A 21,238-nucleotide genomic window follows, 5' to 3' on the forward strand; every position below is an offset into this window, starting at 1 on the left:
TTTTGAGACAGAGAGAGACAGAGCATGAATGGGGGAGGGGCAGAGAGAGAGGGAGACACAGAATCGGAAGCAGGCTCCAGGCTCTGAGCCATCAGCCCAGAGCCTGACGCGGGGCTCGAACTCACGAACCGTGAGATCGTGACCTGAGCTGAAGTCGGACGCTCAACCAACTGAGCCACCCAGGCGCCCCAACACATATTTTGTATGTTAAATGTATTATATACTGTATTCTTACAATAAAGTAAGGTAGAGAATGTTATTAAGAAAATCATGAGAAATTACATTTTATACTAAATGTATTTATATTTTAAAAATCTTCATGTAAATGCACCTGAACAGTTCAAACCCATGTTGTTCAAGGTCAACTGTATACTGAGGGGTTGGATTGCTGATCACATGGTACCTTTTTGCTGAACCACCAAACTGTTTTTCACTGTGGCTGTACCTTTTACATTTCTACCAGCAATACATAAAGGTTCCAATTTCATCACATTCTCATCAACAATTATTTTCCATTTTTGGTTTGTTTGCTTTTATAGCTATCCTACTGGGTCTGAGTGGTATCTCATTGTGGTTTTGATTTACATTTCCCTAATAACTAATGATGTTGAGCATCGTTTTCTGTGCTTTTTGGTCAGTTGTATATTTTCTTTGGAAAAATGTCTGTTCAAGTCAGTTTTTACATTGGGTTGTCTTTTTCATTGTGTTTAAGAGTTCTTTATATATTTTGCAGAGCAGGCCCTTATCAGATATGTGATTTGCAAATATTTTCTTCTGTGCTGTGGGTCTCTTGAAAGTGTTCTTCGATGTACAAAATCTTTTAACTTTGATAAAGTCTAATTTATCCATATTGTTGTTGCTTATGCCTTTGGTGTCATATCTAAAAAATCATTACCAAATCTATGAACGTGAAGGTTTATCCCTTCCTGTGTTGTCTTCTAAGAGTTTTATATTTTGGGGCTGCCTGGGTGGCTCAGTCGGTTAAGCATCTGACTTCAGCTCAGGTCATGATCTCACAGTTCATGAGTTCGAGCCCTGCATTGGGCTCTGAGGTGACACCTCAGAGCCTGGAGCCTGCTTCAGATTCTGTGTCTCCCTCTCTCTCTGCCCCTCCCTAGCTTGCACTCTGTCTGTCTGTCTCTCTGTCTCTCTCAAAAATAAATAAACATTAAGAGTTTTACATTTATTTATTTTTGAGAGACAGAAAGAGATAGAGCACAAGTGGGGGAGGGGCAGAGAGAGAAGAAGACACAGAATCCTAAGCAGGCTCCAGGCTCTGAGCTGTCAGCACAGAGCTCGACATGGGGCTCAAACCCACAAACCACGACATCGTGACCTGAGCCGAAGTCGGACGCTCAACCGACTGAGCCACCCAGGCGCCCCAAAACATTAAGAGTTTTATATTTTGGGCTGTTAAATTTAAGTGTCTGATCCACTTTGAGTTAATTTTTATAAATGGTATAAGATAGGAGTACAACTTCATTTTTTTATTTTTTAATTTTTTTTGTTGTTTTGTTTTTGTGTTTTTGCATGTGACTATCCAGTTTTCTCAGCATCATTTGTTGAACAGACTGTTCTTTCCTAATTTAATGGTCTGGGCACTTTTGTCAAAAATTAATCAACCAAAGATACATGGGTTTATTTCTGGACTCTTAATTGTATTCCACTGATCTATAGGTCTTTCCCTATATACCACACTGATTTGATTACAGTAATTTTGTAGTTTTGAAATAAGAAGTATGAGCCTTTCAATTTTGTTGTTTTGAAGATTGTCTTTGCTATTTGGGGCCGCTTGCAATTCCATATGAATTTTAGGATCAGCTTTTCTGTTTCTTAAAAAAAAGCCATGAGGATTTAGTTAGGGATTGCATTCAGTCTCTAGATCACTTTGTGTAATTACTGCCATCTTAACAATATTGTCTTCAAACCCATGAAATGTAGGATGTCTTTCCATGTATTTGAGTCTTTCAGCAATATTTTTAGTTTTAAGTGTGTAAGTCTTGTACCTCCTTAGTTAAATTTATTCCTTAGCATTTGTTAATACTTTTATAAATGGAATTGCTTTCTTAACTTCATTTTCTTTTTTTTTAACATTTAGATGAGTACTTTGTCCATTTTTCTATTTTTAATATAATTTGTTGTCAGGTCAGGTAACATATGTTGTATACAGTGTGCTCTTGGTTTCGGGAGTAGATTCCTGTGATTATCGCTTACATACAACACCCAGTGCTCATCCCAAGTGCCCTCCTCAATGCCCATCACCCATTTTCCTCTCTCCCCCACATTCCCTCCCCCATCAACTCTCAACTACCCTATGACTCAGCAACAACACTACTAGGAATTTATCCAAAAGATACAGGAGTGCTGATTCATAGGGGCACTTGTACTCCAATGTTTATAACAGTGCTTTCAATAATAGCCAAATCATGGAAAGAGCCCAAATGTCCATCAATTGATAAATGGATAAAGAAGATGTGCTTTATATGTACAATGGAATACTACTTAGCAATGAGAAAGAATGAAATCCTGCCATTTGCAACAATGTGGATGGAACTAGAGGGTATTATGCTAAGTGAAATAAGTCAGTCAGAGAAAGATATCATGTTTTCACCCATAGGTGGATCTTGAGAAACTTAACAGAACCATGGGAGAAGGGAAGTGGAAAAATAGTTTCAAACAGAGAGGGAGGGAAACCATTCATTTTTTGCTTGCTCATTGATATAGACATACACCTTTGTATGTGTGTGTGTTGATTGTGTATCCCACAACTTTGCTGAAATTGCTCATTAGCTCCAATAGTTATTTGTGAATTCCTTTGGATCATATATATATATGATTATATATCATATATATATATGATTATGTCATGTGCATTAAAAAACATTTTTAGACCTAGTTATTACTTTTATACCGGTGTTTTTTCAAGTTGCTGGTCACAGCCTATTAGTGGAGCATGAAATCGATTTAGCGTAAGTTTTGTTTTGTGAAATTTTCGTGTATAAAACATAGATGTAGGCATGTATTTGAGTCCTTGTATAAAATATATTTCTTACTGGGAATTATAGTCAAAAATATTATGCCGTATTTCACACCATGTAATTAGAATGTAAAATTATGGGATTGGTTAGATGAACATGAAACTCTTAGCAGTTGCTTTTCATTACCTTGGATATGAAATTGTATATTGGAAGCTGTCTTCTGTGTATAAAAGTAAGTATGCAGAAAAATCCTCTGTTCATTGGTAGCTCTGTGAAAAACAAGCTTGTGAGTTTTTTTAAAGTTTTAATTTAAATTCCTGTTAGTTAACGTGCACTGCGACATTAGTTTCAGGTGTACAGCATAGTGATTGAACACTTCCATATATCACCTGCTGCTCATCAGAGGTACACTCCTTAATCCCCATCACGTATTTCATCCACCCTTCCCCCTACCTTCCCTCTGGTAACCATCAGTTTGTTCTGTAGTTAAGAGTCTGTTTCATGGTTTATCTCCCCCCGCCTTTGCTCATCTGTTTGTTTTTAAATTCCACATATGAGTGAAATCTTATGGTATTTGTCTTTGACTGACTTATTTCGTTTAGCATAATACTCTCTAGAACCATCCATGTTGTTACAAATGGCAAGATTTCATTCTTTTTTATGACTAATATTCCATTATATAGCTTGTGAGATTTTTGTTTTTTGTGCTTTCTGATAAATCAATTCTTAGCCTCCTTTTGGGTACTGTGGGGAAAATTTCTTACTGAAACCCAAGGTATTTTTCTTGAGAAGAATATACTTTATTAAAGATAGTAATCTAATAAATGACATGTGATACTTATTACAAATGAAAATAACAGAAGGCACATTATGAAGGATAGTATAATCTACAAAGACATCTTTTATTCTCCAATGGATAGAAATTATTAAAATACAATAAAATGTATGTTTTCAGTAATTGTATTAATGTCAAATTTACTGAATATAGTAAAGAATTAAGGGAGAACCTACATCTTTTTAAAGAAAATGAAGTCCCTTAAAACATAACTATAGTACATGGTTACAAAATTATTACTTTACAAAAAAGCAAAATTATTCCCATGCACTAGACCCTTGATAGGATATCTTTCCAATCTAATATATTAAATGGCGTTTGAGTTTTCTAAATTGTTGTGCATCTTTTACCCACTGGTAGTTTTGGGGGGATTATGGACTATGTACGGTAAAAGACATCGAGACTGGAGATACGACCAGCAGACTTATTCTGCCCTCTGCTCTCTTTGCTGCACTCTCCATTTACTGATGGAGCATCTTCCCTGTGGTCCACATGTCATCCCAACAGTCTTTTTATTGCATTACACAATTCAGCATGTATTGGGATGAGCCTGGGCTTCAGAAACCCATAAAACTATGTTTAATTCTTCTCCGTCATGTCAACTTCTGACTGTGGACAATTCACTTGAGTCCTCTTAGCTTTAGTTTCCTTTGCTGTAAAATGGAGATAATTCCGGGCTACACTGAAGAGTAAATGATATTATGCTGTGTACATGACATGTCAAATATAGTGCCTGGCATGGTAAAAAGTAAATGACAGCTATTAAAATACCTGCATTATGATTAACACTTAGTAAATGGTAGTTCCCTTTCTACTTCCAACCAAAACTTTTATATATGTCCTATCATTTTCAAATAGAAGCTAACTAATTTTACTAAGCTCATCTGTACTATTGGCCGTTTGTTAGTGGACCACTTTTTCCATATAATTTTACTGATGATTTTGTGATGCATTAGGCTTTGGATGATGGGGATTGCCTTACTGTCTGATATAAAAATAGGAATATACTGGGTATATCTGTCTTTTAGGTACCAAAAACCCAAAATAATAAATGAGCCCTATTGTTTTATTTTCTTCTTCTGTAGTTATGTGCTGCTCATCTGCCAACTGAATCAGAGGCACCAAATCATTATCAGGCAGTATGTCGTGCACTGTTTGCAGAAACAATGGAGCTGCATACATTTCTGACTAAAATTAAGAGTGCAAAGGAGGTGAGTACTACTGCTTTCATATTTATTGGTATTGTGGAAAATTAACTTGAATTTTCAACACTGTCCGTCATATTATTTAAAATATTTCTTACCATCCTTATGATGGTAATATGATGTTTATTCCTAGGTATTTTATTATTTTTGGTGCAATTGTAAGTGGGGTTATTTTCTTAATTTCTCTTTCTGATGCTTATTAGTGTATAGAAATGCAGTGGATTTCTGTGCATTGATTTTATATTCCGTGACCTTACTGAATTCATTTTCAGTTCTGGTAGTTTTGGGATGTAATATTTAGGGTTTTCTAGAAATAGTATCATGTTATGTGCAAATAGTGAGTTTTACTTCTTCCTTGCTCATTTGGATGCCTTTTATTTCTTTTTCTTGTCAGATTGCTGTGGCTAGGACTTACAGTACTATGTTGAATAAAAGTGGTGAAACTGGACATCCTTGTGTTGTTCCTGATCTTAGGGGAAGAGCTATCAGTTTTTCAGTATTGAGTATGATATTATCTGTGGGTTTTTCATATATGGCCTTTATTATGTTGAGGTGTATTCCCTCTGAATGTACTTTGTTGAGGATTTTTATCATGAAAGGATGTTGTGCTTTGTCAGATGCTTTTTATGCATCTATTAAAATGATCATATGGTTTTTTATCGTTTTTCTTACTGATGTGATTTATTATGTTGATTGATTTGTGAATATTGAACTACTTTTTTGCATCCCAGGAATAAATCCCACTTCATCGTGGTGAATGACTTTTTAAATGTGATGTTGGATTCAGTTTGCTAGTATTTGTTAAGGAGTTTTGCATCTATGTTCATCAGAGATACTGGCCTGTGGTTCTTTTGTTTTGTGCTGTCTTTATCTGGTTTTGGTATCAGGGTAATGCTGACCTCATAGAATGAATCTGGAAGTTTTCTTTTATTTTTTGGAATAGTTTGAGAAGAATAGGTATTAATTCCTCTTTACATGTTTGGTAGAATTTACTTATGAAGCTCTCTGGTCCTGGATTTTTGTTTGTTGGGAGTTTTTTGATAACTTATTCAATTTCATTGGTGATAATTCATCTGTTCACAGATGTCTTCCTAATTCAGTTTTGGAAAATTGTATATTTCTAGGAATCTATCCATTTCTTCTAGGTTGTCCAATTTGTTGGCATATAAGTTTTGATAATATTCTCTTATCCTTTGTATTTCTGTGGTGTCAAGTTGTTATTTCTTCTCTTTCATATCTGATTTTGTTTAAAATTAAATCTGTTCTAGGGGCACCTGGGTGGCTCAGTTGGTTGAACGTCCAACTTCAGCTCAGGTCATGATCTCACAGTTCGTGGGTTCGAGCCCCACATCAGGCTCTGTGCTGATAGCTCAGAGCCTAGAGCCTGCCTTGGATTCTCTGTCTCCCTCTCTCTCTACCCGCCCCCCCCCCCCACTCATGCTCTGTCTCTGTCTCAAAAAAATGAATAAACCTTAAAAAAATTTTTTTAAATAAAATTAAATCTGTTCTTTCTTTTTAAAAGAATCTGTGTTTTTAAATGCAAGTGTATGAATCCATTTTATTAAGCAAAGATTTTCTTTTTTTTTTTTAATTATTTCTTTTAAGTTTATTTATTTTGAGAAAGAGAGAGAGAGCACAAGTGGGAGAGGGTCAGAGAGAAGTAGAGACAGACCCCAAGCAGGCTCTGCAACATCAGTGCAGAGCCCGATGCGGGACTCGAACTCAAACTGTGAGATCATGACCTGAGCCAAGATCAAGAGTTAGATGCTTAACCAACTGCTCCACCCAGGTGTCCCTAAGCAAAGATTTTCATAAAGCTTCCTTACAAATGAGAAATGTTCAATCAGTTTCCCATATGACTTGCTTTTCACTATCTTTCTGCCACTCTTTTTCCATTTTAAAAGATGCGGTACCTGTTTCAGGAAGGGATAAGGACTCAGGAAGTAGGCTACATATTTGATAATTGAACTATTTTATAGTGGATTTGGATAAATATCTAATGGAGGTAGTTGGAATTAATATTCATATAATTTATGACCTCATTTTAGCTATTTTCTTACATTATTATTCATCACTGTGACTTAAAATGTTATGTGTAGAGTCCAAATGAACCATTTTAATTTTTTTACGAGCTGAATCACCATAGTGTACATCACACAGATGGTTGTGAAGATTCATGAGCTCTATATAAAGCAGTGCAGCATCTGGCACACAGTAAGAGCTCAGTACATGATAGGTGGTGGGTATCATTTCTTTTATGACTAAAGTGCAGAGTTTATGTGAAGCACTAGTTTAAAACTTATGATGACACACAGTTTGGGGAGGGATACAAATGGCATATGTAAGAGTGGAAGGAAAATTTTAACCTATACTAGACTTATAAGACTAATTAGTTCTGGTAATAAGTGACAGATGTGTCATCCTTAATAAACCACCTTAAATAAATCCATTGTTTATGTCTGAATAAGAGCTCTAAGCATTCCTCTTCTGTCCTAGCCAGGATACTGCTTACAGTCTGTCTTTTTGTTATAGGCCAGTGAAAAACTGTTTATTTTTTTAGGATTTTATAGAGTTAGACCAAGAAGAAAGTCTTCAGTGGGGTGGAAAAGGTGGAAAAATAACTATGTGTTATTTGAAGAATAATTAAAAATGCATCATGGACTAGCTTTTCCTCCTGGATAGAACCAGAGGATGTAAGATCCGTTTAAAAGTTTCAGAGTAAACATCCGAAAGTACATTCTCAATTAAGGTTTATTACGTAGTAGAAAAGATTACTTTTTAAGCTTGTAATTGTCTTCCCCAGTTTGTTAAGTTTGAGATTACCTTGTCCAGAGAACAAGTATTACTTTTAGGGTGTAAGTATAGTCCTGTGGGGTTAGCATAAATTAAATGTACTGTTGAAGTTCTTCCAACGCACACATTCTCAGGAACCGTTTCTGAGCTTAAAGAAATGTATTAATAAGTTTTTCTTATTCTTATATTATTTTTTCTACTCCATTACAATGTGAGCTAAAAAAAAAAAAGATATTTTTTGCTCTTCATTAGAACTTTGCTTTGTCAAACACACTCCAAGAAATTTAAACATTATCAAAATTTATTTAAATAAAAATCTCACAAGCAGAGTAAAATACAAGTGGTTAGTCGCTGTGTGGCAGTGCCCACAGAGACCAGCCAGACCAAGGCTGGGGACCCTGGAGTTCCAGCCCCACCTCACCATGTCACCGTCTGGCACCACCCCAGATTTAGGTCTTTGTAAATATCAGTTCTGGCCTGTTTTCTCATCTCTTACTCTGTTTCCCCTCTTTGTTGATCTCTCTTACCCCTTTCCATTTTTCTCTGGAAACTGCTCCATTTTTAGAGAGAACTCCTCAGTGCGCTCAGGCTCTTCTCAGGCTTGCTCATCTGAGGGTAGTCCTTTCTGATACTTCCCCCTTTTGGAAAGCTGTTCTTTCCTGCATAACTTCGTATATCTGTGCCTTGTGAGTTAGTAATACTCCGTCTCTGCTCTGCTGTTTCCAAACAACTGCTGTTCTTAACTTGCACAGAAAGCTCATGCCATCTACTTCTGTTCTTCTTTTCTTTTTTTTTTTTTAAGTTTATTTATTTATTTTGAAGGAGAAAGAGAGAATGTGTGAGCAGGAGAGGAACAGAGAGAGAGAAGGAGAATCCTAAGCAGGCTCCGCGCTGACTGTATGGAGCCCATTGCAGGGCTCAAACTCATGCTCCCCAAGATCACGACCTGAGCCGAAGTGAAGAGTCCAGTGCTCAACTGACTGAGCCACGCAGATACCCCAGGTTCTGTTATTCTTAAACCCATTGTCACTGTCATCTGCCACCATCTTGTGTGAGTTCTTTGATAAAAAGAAACTCTAGCTCTGTGTTCTTGACTTTCCCTCTACTTCACTGCTCTGCTTACCTGAACACACTTCTGGCCTCAGAACCACCTATAATCATTCCACCTTTGAAATCATGGACTCTTATCCCCCACTTACTAACTGTAACTTCTGCTTTTCGAGCTCTTTCCCTCATTGCCACCTGAGCTCATCTTCCAATCTCTCAACTCCCCCATTTTTCTTCCAGTTTATTAGCCCTTCCTGGATGTATGTCCTTTCCTGCGTGAACTAGGTTCAGTCACTTTAACAGGAGTTCAGGTCACATGTCCAAACCAGATTGTTGCACTAACCTCCCACCAGTCCCCTCGTCACTGTGAATCCTCTTCGTCAAGTTCATCTTTCACATTGTCTGCGAATGATTTTTGTAGATTACAGATCTGACCTGAGGAGTCCAGTCACACAGGTATGTGATCTTTCAGGCCTGACCCTAGGCTGGTTTTCCCCGGCAAATCCCAATAGGGGAAGGTGCCCTCCCACACATGACTTGGTGCATAGCCAGGGTTCTGCACACTGGTTTTCTGGAGGGAGTGGCAAGAACAGTGAGCATCCCCACTGGGTCAGCCATGTTCATTCACACATCTGCATCCCTAGCCCAGGCAGCTTCACCAGGGCCTTGGCTGACATGCTTTCCTCCACTCTGGCTCATAACTTTCCATTTCTGCCCTTCCTTCTTTACCTCCCACCAGCCCCTGGTCCATAAAATGGCCGGAGCCTTTTGTCCAGTACTCCTCAGCAGTGAGGGGATTTTTCCCCACTTGCCTGAATGTCACCTAACTTTTGCCCAGTGTCATTCTGTGGGGGGAAATATGGAACAAGAGGAGCAAAACATCCTTTTTGGCCTCTTGTTTGCACTGTTGCATCCAGTGAATTAAGGCTTGATTGGTACTTTCAGTTCAGTTCATTCTACCTGACCTTAAGACCCCTGGTAGCTCAAAAGAACCATGTTGCTTCCCTGATTAATATGGTTCCCCATCAACTATAGAGTAAAACTAAAACTTTTCTATTGCACACAGGGCCCTTCATGGTGTTTCCCCTCCTTATGTTTTTATTGTCCTTTTTAACAGTATCCAATCAAAATTACTTATAGTTTCTGAATATGTCATGCTATTGTAGGTCTGTGTCCTTTGCACATTCTGTTCTTTCTGCCTGGAATTCTCTTCTTCCATTGTCTGCCTGGTGAACTCCTATTTATCCATCTAAACCCTGCTTCCATATTGCCCTCTTTGTGAAATATTCATGACCTCCCTCCAGCCCAACAGAGTTTTATGCCCTCCACTATCTCTGTATCTTATTCATCTTTCAGTCACGCACTTCTCATACTCTATAGTAGTTATTTGCTTACGTCTTTGTGGTTTTTTTCTCCACAGCTGGACCAGATCCTTCTTGAGATAAATGACTATGTTTTAAATCATCTTTATGCCAATGACTTTTAATGTAGTATATGCACATAGGAAACAGTCCAGAAATACTTGTTGAACTGAAACAATTTATACATTATATCTGTGTTTTCTAGAACTTCAGAGGTTTTCAACTTGTTGAAAGAAGTCAGTTTTGAAAGCATTTGTGATGATTAGAAACCTTCCGGCCAAAGTATTTCTAGTAAAAGGAGAACTTTTATGGGAATATAGATGAGGTCTTAGAGTGCTCTTGCTGTTCTTTAAATTTATACATAAAATTTCATTTAATAATGAATCTTGATAGGACAAGCTACAGAATATGTGGAAATCCTGAACTTAAGAACATTCTGTACCATTTAATTACAGATTTTATGTTACATAAATTGCTTGTCAACACTGAGGTTTTAGAAGTAAAGTCTTAACATGGTCCAAGTGGATTTGTTTTTCCTCTGCAATGTGTGCTGCTTTCTTGAAATTGTGAATATTTTCATATATGTTCATGTATGTTCATGTATAGTCATTTTAACCTTTTCTCAAGAGTACTAAATTCACACTACTAATAAAATAGTCTGCTAATGTGAATATTTTTTCTAAAGATCTTAAAGTATACAGACAGGCATACCTCATTGTATTTCAGAGATACTGTGTTTTTTTGTTTTTTGTTGTGTTGTTTTTCTTTTAACAAATTAGATGTTTGTGGCAACCCAGTGTAGAGCAAGTCTATCCGTGATATTTTCCCAACAGTATTTGCTCATTTCATGTCTCTATGTCACATTTTGGTAATTATTGCAATATTTCAGACTTTTTCATTCCTGTCATGTTTGTTAATGGTAATCTATGATCAATGGTCTTTAATGCTATTATTGTAATTGTGGGTACTACAAACTGTGCCCATATAAGGCAGCAAACTTAATTGATAAATGTCTGTTCTGACTACTCCACTGACTGCCTGTTTCCCCATCTCTCTCCCTCTCCTTGGGTATCCCTATTCCCTGAGACACAAAAATGTTGAAATTAGGCCAATTAATAACTGTATAGGGGCCTTTAAGCCATACAGAGAAAGACAGATACCATATGTGTTCACTCCTATGTGGATCCTGAGAAACTTAACAGGAACCCATGGGGGAGGGGAAGAAAAAAAAAAGAGAGGTTAGAGTGGGAAAGAGCCAAAGCATAAGAGACTCTTAAAAACTGAGAACAAACCGAGGGCTGATGGGGGGTGGGAGGGAGGGGAGGGTGGGGGATGGGTATTGAGGAGGGCACCTTTTGGGATGAGCACTGGGTGTTGTATGGAAACCAATTTGACAATAAATTTCATATATTTAAAAAAAAATTGTTCAAGTGAAGGGAAGAGTTGCACGTTTCTCACTTTAAATCAAAAGCTAGAAATCATTAAACTCAGTGAGGAAAGTCTGTCGAAAGCCAAGATGGGCTAAAAGCTGGGCCTTTTGTGCCAAACAGTTAGCCATGCTGTGAATGCAAAGGGAAAGTTCTTAAAGGAAATCAAAAGTACTGCTCCAGTGAGTACATGAACAATAAGAAAGCAAAACAGCCTTATTGCTGATATGGATAAAGTTTGAGTGGTCTCGATAGAAGATCAACACGGTCATCCCCTTAGGCCAAAGCCTCATCCGGAGACCCTAAATCTTTCCAGTTCTTTGAAGCTGAGAGAGGTGAGGAAGATGCAGAAGAAAAGTTTGAAACAAGCAGAGGTTAGTTCATGAAGTTTAAGGAAAGAAGCTGTCTTCATAATGTAAAAGTACAAGTTGAAGCAAGTGTTGATATAATAGCTGTAGCAGGTTATCCAGAAGGTCTAACTAAGGTAATTCTCATCTATTAGAAGAAGATGCCAGATAGCTAGAGAGGAGAAGTCAGTGCCTGGCTTCAGAGCTTCAAAGGACAGCTGACTCTTTTGTTTGTGGCTATGCAGCTGGTGACTTTAAATTGAAGCCGGTGCCCATTGACCATTCTGAAAATGCTAGGGCTCTTAAGAATTATGCTGACTCTACTTTGATGTGTTCTATAAATGGAATAACAAAGCCTAGATGACATCACGTCTGTTTACAACATGGTTGATGAAATATTTTAAGTCCATTGTTGAGACCTAGAAAAAAAGAAAGAGATTCCTTTCAAAATATTACTGTTGACTGACAATGCACCTGGCCACCCAAGAGCTCTGATGATATCCAGTGAGATTAGTGTTGTTTTCGTGCCTGCTAACACAACATCTATTCTGCAGCTCATGGATCAAGGAGCAATTTCAGCTTACAAGTTTTGTTATTTGAGAAATACATTTTGTAAGGCTATAGCTGCAATAGATAATGATGCCTCTGATGGATCTGGACATCAGTTGAAAACCTTCTGGGGGTGCCTGGGTGGCTCAGTCATTTGAGCATCCGACTTTGGCTCAGGTCATGATCTGATAGTATATGGGTTTGAGCCCTGTGTCAGGCTCTGTTCTGATAGCTAAGAGCCTAGAGCCTGCTTTGGATTCTGTGTCTCCCTCTCTCTCTGCATCTCCCCCACTCATGCTCTGTCTCTCTCACTCTGAAAAATAAACATGTAAAAAAATTAAAACATTCTGGAAAGTATTCACCATTCTAGATGACATTAAAAACATTTGTGATTTATGGGAAGAGGTAAAAATATTGACATTAACAGGAAATGGGATGAAGTGGATTCCAACCCTTATGGATGGATGACTTTAAGGTGTTCAGGACTTCAGTGGAGGAAGTAACTACAGATGTTACTCTGTAACAAGAGAGAACTAGAATTGGAAGTGGAGCCTGAAAATGTGACTGAATTGCTATAATCCCACAATAAAACTTTAATGGGGGAGGAGGTGCTTCTTATGGATGAGCAAAGAAAGTGGTTTTTGAAAAACTTTTATTTCCATATAGTTGGCACACAGTGGTCCATTAGTTTCAGGTGTACAACATAGTGATTCAACATTTTTATACATTATGCTTGCTTACCACAAGTGTAGTTACCACCTGTCAGCATACAACACTATTAAAATATCAGAAAGTAGTTTTTTTTGGAGATGGAATCTACTCCTGGTGAAGATGCTGTGAATATTGTTGAAATGACAAAAAGAATTTAGACTTTGATATAACTTAGTTGATAAAGCAGTGGCTGGGTTTGAGATGACTGACTCCAATTTGGGAGGAAGTTCTGTGGGTAAAATTCTATCAAACAGCATCACATACTGCAGAGAAATTCTGAAAGGAAGAGTCAGTTGATGCAGCAAACTTCATTATTGTTTCATATTAGAGACACTGCCACAGCCACCCCAACCTTCAGCAGCCACCACCCTGATCAGTCAGCAGCCATCAACATTGAGGGCAGGATCCTCCACCAGCAAAAAGATTACAACTTGCTGAAAGTTCAGATGATGGTTAGCATTGTTTTAGCAATAAAAATATTTTTTTATTTTTTTAAATGTTTGTTTATTTTTAAAAGAGAGAGACAGAGCATGAGTGGGGGAGGGGCAGAGAGAGAGGGAGACACAGAACCCAAAGGCAGGCTTCAGGCTCTGAGCTGTCAGCACAGAGCCCGACGCGGGGCTCAAACTCACGGACCGTGAGATCATGACCTGAGCTGAAGTTGGACTCTTCACCGATGGAGTCACCTAGGCACACCAGCAATAAAATATTTTTAAATTATATACATTTGTTTTTATAGACCTACTACTATTGCACATTTAATAGACTGAAATATAGTGTAAACATAGCTTTTATATATACTGTGAAAACAAAAATATTCACGTGACACATTATTGTGGTACTTGCTTTATTGTGGTGGCCTGGAACCAAACCCGCAATATCTATAAGGTATGCTTATACATTTAAGAATCAGACAATATTTCAGGGGTGCCTGGGTGGCTCACTTGGTTAAGTGTTTGACTTCGGCTCAGGTCAGGATCTCCCAGTTCATGGGTTTGAGCCCCGCATCAGGCTCTGTGCTGACAGCTCAAAGCCTGGAACCTGCTTTGGATTCTGTGTCTCCCTCTCTCTCTGCCCCTCCCTGACCCGCTTCTGTCTCTCTCTCTCAAAAATGAATAAACATTAAAAAATATCAGAATGTGTAAAGAATCAGATAATATTTCTTCTGTACCTGTGAGTTAGTATGTATCAAGTGGAATTTTCAAAGTGATGACCTCTGATTTAATAAGTTGATTATCTGATCATCAGTGATGTTTCACATTACATTTTATCTGTGTGTGTGGGCACGCACGTGTGTGTAAAATTAGGGTAAATTCGTAGTATCAAAACATTGGGAAAAAAATATTTGAGCTTAGTTGCTGATAATGTTCCTGATTTCACAGACCAAAACTACTTCATGTTAAATTTCTTATATGCTCAACTGACAATTTATTAAAATATAAGTAAAACCCCTAACCTGTTCCCAAGTGTTAACTAGTTGTTCTATGACATAATTATGCTTATTAGACCTGGCTTACTTTAGAAAGCTCAGAGCTTTGTAGTTCATCATCTATATGGAATACAAACTCACTTTTATTCTAATCTTTTTATGATGTGATGATTTCCTTCTTAATGAATGAGATCCATTAAGGTTATTCTCTGAATGACAGAGAAGTTTTGGATAGACCTGCTGTTACTGTGTCTCAAAAGCAATTTGATATTCTTGAAAGTAGGCACATATTACTGTGTCTCATAAGCAATTTGATATCCTTGTATGTAATTATAGATGAAGGGACAGGCTAAACAATCCATTTAGTGCATCAGGTTGTATGAAAGAAGAGACAGCCCAGGTCCTATTGCCAGTAACCCACCACCACCCAAACTCTACCAGCAAGTGTGGCCAGTGAGCATGTGTGCTGGAGAGTGGAGAATTTAGCTTGGCAGTTTCAAATGTAAATTTTTTGTTGTAGAAAAGGAAGTTATATTAATGGTAGTGTCCTTTATTCCATTGCTGTCTAGGTAGTGTTTGATCATCAGTCCCTGTGTTGTTATTGTTAAATGAAATTATTTATCGGTTCCACAAACTGTGATCCCTACTGCTTTCCTGTATTATTCCTACAGCTATAAAATGGCCTCTGTCGCTTACTCCATTTAATCCTAATGAACAGTCCTGTGACTCTTACTTTGCAAATTGGCAAACTAAGGCTTACAGAGATTGGGGGCTAACACAGAAGCTGTCAGCACTTCTGACACCAGCGTTTCCATCTTCATCCTCATCTTCATCCCCGTAAAGATGCTCAAAGGTTTCCTCTAAGAATAGTCACATACGATAGACTATATTGGAACAAAGTTGAAGAGAGTTCCTAAAATGAAGATGTATGCTTTGATATAGGCTTCTGAGCAGGATTGGAAAGAAGTTTATGGGAGCCAGAGAGAATAAAATTTGGAGCTGGGGAGAAGAGGGTAAATGAGAGAACATTGTGTGTGTGTGTGTGTGTGTGTGTGTGTGTGTGTGTGTGTGTGTCTGTCTCACACACGCACACAAATGGGATGGAAGGAAGGAAGGTATCATGTTAAGTTTAGGTATGAAATAATATGGAGGTGTGAAATGGGAAGAGACAGAAGTGTGTTAGAAATGTCAAAGACTGAGATAAAATCATTTTAAGATTAGAAGTCAGTTGATTTTATTCCAGTATGTTCCTAGCATGCTCTAACCATCATTGCCTCCTTGTTGAGAGTGTGTAGTGTGCTTGCCCCCAACCCCAAATCTACAGTAAATATGTTGCTTCACAATAGAATATTTACTATATTTCTTTAATTACTATATTTACTATAGTGTAAAAAGAAAAACCTGAGGTATCAGAGAAGTATAGTGTATAAAAGCAATCTTTCTTTTGAAAGAAGAATCCTTTTTTCAAGCAAATAAGTCATTTTAAAATTTATATTTATAATATATTAACACTAGTCATTTTTATTTTTATTTTTTAACTTTAGAGTGAGAGGGAGAGTGTGTAAGTGGGGGAGAGGGGCAGAAGGAGAGAGAGAGAGAGAGAGAGAGAGAGAGAGAGAGAGAGAGAGAGAGAGAGAGAGAGAGAGAGAGAATGTGCAGCAGGCTCTGTACTCAGCACAGAGCCCAATCCCACGACCCTGGGATCATGACCTGAGCAGAAATCAAGAGATGCTCAGCTGACTGAGCCACCCAAGCACCCTGATGCCGATCATTTTTAAAAGCCCCTTTGTTGTTGGTGAATCATTTTCTTTCACTCATTATTCATGGGACATCAGTTATATAGCTTTTGCTAGATTTGTGTTCATTTATCTTTAGAAAGGGAGGAGAGGGCAATTAGGTATGCTAAGGCCCCTGTAATTGTTAACTTCGCTGCAGAAAGTACAATTCATTAGGCTAAATCTTTGTTTTATTCATTCTCATTTTTTTAAGTCTTGTTGTATAGGCAAAATGTATACTGATAAACATTTTAAGTGCATGCCCAGTAAAATTTGCTATGAAGTTATTATATAATTACTATTTTACATCATATTTTAAACTTGAAATGGATTTTATAGGAAAGCAATTCACTGTTGAAGATTTTAGAGGAAAGCTCAATATTATAAATATTGAGCTATAACACTCAACATTACTATTAATTGATGTCAGTATCCACTAAAAATTCTGTATTTTAAAATCTAATGATAAAGAAATCCCTATAAAGAAGAAATTCCTAATGCAGTAATATTAGGCATAAATTAATGAACAGTAAAAATAATTGAGATTTATGAACATTATATGTTCATATTATCATAAGAAGGCATGTAAAATAGATTTTAAAGTCAGTGTCTGTTTTCTAGGAGATTGTGTACTCAAAGTGATGAAAATTTTCTCTCCCCTTGCACTTTCTTGCATCATACACATAAACAATCCTAGAACTGAAGTGGAATATTCCAAACATTTTGATCTCTAAGGGATAAGATGTCTCATATAGTTAAGCCATCTTGGATTTCTTCAGAAGCAGCCTCTACAGGTGTGGATTGTCACTTCTGATTATCTGATTAGAATGATCTTTGATCTCTTCTCAAGTGTGGTGCTTAATTAGTTTTTTATTGACATCTTAAACTCATAAATTCTATCTTCATTCACTGTTTTAATTATGGTTTTCCATTTGCGTCTTTCAGGCCTGCGCTTAATGGACATCTCCTTAGACTGCCCCTAAACACTCGTGTGTGTGTGCATACATAAATAGATATAGGTATATATTTATATCTCACACTCAGTCTTTTACTTTAAAATCAGTTGCCCTGTTTATTTCCTTCCTCACAGTTATCACAGTTGTCTTGATGACTTCTTTTCTTACTCATTGGTATCTACCACAAGAAAATAATCTCATGAAGGGCAAAGACCTTTTCTCTCTGATACACTGCTATATCCCAGTGTAATAGGGCCTCTAAATATTTGATCAGTGTTGAATGAATTAGAGAATCTGTGGTTCAGCTACTGTAGATCTTACCATCTATCTTGAATCTTGGTCCCTGACACTCTTGACTTGTCTCCAGAATGTACAGCCTCCTTCATGTTCTCACTGCCTTGTGCCTTCTTCATGCAGTGGTCTGACATCTCTTGCCTGGGCCATGGGAAAGCCTTCTGATGTAATTTCCCTTTTCATCTACAGTCTACCATCCAGTGTTATGTCGCTGTGTAGAGATCTTGTTGGCTACTTGGTACTTGTAGGTGGAAAGTTTAGACTCCTTGGCATGACATAGGGCACTATTCAGAATCAGGCTTCAATCTTAACCTCTCCAGGCTCTTCATTCACTGTATGCAACCTCCCCTGTAGTCTCTGAGCATCCAGGGACTCTGTACCTACCTGAAGTTCCTGTTCCCCCTCTTCTCTCACCTAGAAAATGCTTATGGGACGCCTGGGTGGCTCAGTTGGTTAAGCATCTGACTTCGGCTCGGGTCATTATCTCTTGGTTTGTGGGTTCAAGCCCCGCATTGGGCTCTGTGCTGACAGCTCAGAGCCTACAGCTTGCTTCGGATTCTGTGTCTCCATCTCTCTGACCCCTCCTCTGCTCGTGCTCTCTCTCTCTCTCTCTCTCTCTCTATCTCTCTCAATAATAAATAAACATTAAAAATTTTTTTTAAATTGCAAAAAAAAAAAAAAAAGAGTTACCATATGATCCAGTAATTCCATTATTGGGTATTTAATGAAAACACTAATTCAAAAAGATATGTGCACCCAAGTTTATTATTTATAGTAGTCAAGGTACAGAGTATTACACAGCCATAAGAAAAAATGAAATCTTGCCATTTGGGACAACATGGATGGACATAGAAGGCATTATGTTAAATGAAATAATTCAGACTGAGAAAGACAAATACGGTATGATTCCACTCATAAGTGGAAACTTAAAAAAAAAGACAAATGAGTAAATAAAAAACAGAATCAGACCTATAAATACAGAAAACAAACTGGTGGTTGCCAGAGGAGAGGGAGGTGAGAGGTTGGACAAAATTGTTGAAGGGGTGTGGGAGACAACGAGCTTCCAGTTATGGAATGAATAAGTCATGGGAATAAAAAGCACAACACAAGGAATACAGTCAATGATATTGTAATAGTGATATAGTAGGACAGATGGTAGCTACATTTGTGATGAGCATAGCGGAATATATAAACTTGTCAAATCGCTACATTGTGCACCTAAAACTAGTAGAACATTGTGCGGCAACTATATTCAAATGAAAGTAAAAATTTTTAGAAAAATAAAAATACAAGTAGCATTATGCTAGTGTCTTGATTTTCTGAATGTTTTAATGATCCTTAGTTACATGTGACTTTATTTTAAACCTCATCATTCAAATTCTTTTGAATAGTTAAGTCTTACCCTAAATTTAATGATGGAAGGATGATCTCTAGATGCTTAGATTAGAACCAGTTTACCTTTATCTGCTAATATTTGACCAGATATTGGAATTATGGGGTAAGAAGATGAACTGGAAATAAGCATGAATAAGCATGAATCTCAGTATGAATCTTCACAATATTAACATGAGTGTTTTTATACTGTACAATCATAACTACTGCTGTGACACTTCATTAAGTATTGTTACTATTAGTGCTATAAGAAATCAAAGTTTCATGATGAAATCTTTGAACTGTTTATCTTAGATAAGATTATTACCAGTAGAATATTATGTGTGTGTGTATATGTGTGTGTGTATAAATGTGTGTATATAAAGTATCTTTTGTTGCTAGGGGAAAAGCAATGTTTTTGGAATTGACTAAGCTGTTATTATTTTTTGTCTTTTTAAAAAGTCAAATAGCCACATTTAATTACCTACAGCTTATTGGAAAAAATCAAATGTAGGTATTTAGCATCCACCATCTCTTATCAGCCCATAACCAAATCCACCTGTGTTACATAATACCATTGCCAGTGACCACATTCAATCATACTAAGGCATCTGCATGTGATATGACTTCTGACATATTCTGCTTGACTACACTTACAAAGATAAAGTCACAAGACCTCTATCTCATTAACATATTAAGATGTATTTTAGGGGTCCCTTGGTCGCTCAGTCAGTTGAGCATCCGACTTGACCTCAGTTCAGGTCTTGATCTCAGGGTTGTGAGTTCAAACCCTGCTTCCGGCTCTGCGCTGGGCATGAAGCCTACTTAAAAAAAATAAGTTAAAAAAAAAAGTGTATTTTAGTCAGCTTTCTCATATTCCCTGCCTATCATTCTCCTCATGCCTGCTCACAACACTTCCAATAATAAAACTGGCATTTAGGTTAGCTGGAAATTTCTCCCTACAGCTAAAATGGATTTATATTCTGCCAAGACATGAGCATATCATTTTTTGAAAGAAAGAACTGCCACCAGATGTCTGTTTTGTAAGATTGCCATTTGTTCATTTTAATTAGATCATCCATCATTTGTAACTTTTCATGGCCCTTGTCAATGTCTGTCTTTTTTCTATTGATTTATTATTTTGTGAATGTTAGTAAACGTGCAGAGCATTTACCTCATCAGAAGTAATTAACTTACTCTTTCTGCCCTGGGCATCTTGCTTGTATCACTATTCTCCCTGCTAAAATAATTGCAGAAGAATCTTTATTTAAGATATCATGTAAGGGTACCTGGGTGGCTCAGTCGTTAAGCATCTGACTTTGGCTCAGGTCATGATCTCATGGTTTGTGAGTTCAAGTCCCACATCAGGTGTGCTCTAGCCCCACTTCCAGTGAACATGAGCCCTGAGCCCCTCTTCAGGTAAAACATGAGCCCTGCTTTGGGTGAGCCTCAATTCTGTCTCTCTCTTTCTCTCTTCTCTGCCCCTCCTGGGATTATCCCTCTCTCTGCTCTTCACTCTTGCAGCATTTCTCTCTCTCGCTGTCTCTAAATAAATAAATAAATAAATAAATAAATAAATAATAAATAAATAAATAAATAAATAGCATGTAAGAAGTCTCCTACTTGCAGGTTCTGTAACTTCTCCAATTTAATTAAATTTATTTTAACAAAATTCATATGATTCGAACATTCAAATTATATATACTAAGCTATACCCTTATGCTGGCTGCTGTCCCACAGACAACAAATGCTATTAATTTGTTTTTTGTTCTTATGGAGACATTTTATCCATAACTAACAAAAACATCATGTTTTTTTCTTCCTTTTTTATGCTGTTCTGAACTTTCCTTTTTTCATTTAATAATATATCTTGGAGATAATTTCATATCAGTCAATAGTGTTTACATCTAGTATGAGTTTGTAATATTTTCTTGTGTGGATATACTGTGATTGATTTAATCAGGCTCTTTGTTAGAAAGATTACTTCTAATCTTTTGATGTTTCATACAGTGCTACAGTGGATAGTTTTAAAGCTACTTTTCATGGGTGTAATCATATATGTAGGATAAATTCCTAAAATTTGAATTACTGGTTCAAATGGCATGTGCATTTACAATTTTCATAAAATATGAAATTGTCTTCAATAGAGGTTTACCAATG

The 21,238-nt window shown here is 37.1% G+C and overlaps 1 protein-coding gene across 7 annotated transcripts in view; it reads left to right on the forward strand.

Annotated features, from left to right (window-relative positions):
* The window catches only part of SPIRE1 (spire type actin nucleation factor 1), a 198,655-nt gene that overhangs the window by 96,406 nt on the left and 81,011 nt on the right, over positions 1-21,238 (forward strand). For all 7 annotated transcript variants that reach the window (XM_042961446.1, XM_042961448.1, XM_042961447.1 and 4 more), the window contains one exon: positions 4,899-5,024. In XM_042961446.1, coding sequence (XP_042817380.1) covers positions 4,899-5,024 — 126 coding nt within the window. The remainder of the gene's footprint in view (positions 1-4,898; positions 5,025-21,238) is intronic.

Source organism: Panthera tigris, chromosome D3 (assembly GCF_018350195.1).
Source record: "Panthera tigris isolate Pti1 chromosome D3, P.tigris_Pti1_mat1.1, whole genome shotgun sequence".
In the NCBI taxonomy this organism is placed as follows: domain Eukaryota; kingdom Metazoa; phylum Chordata; class Mammalia; order Carnivora; family Felidae; genus Panthera; species Panthera tigris.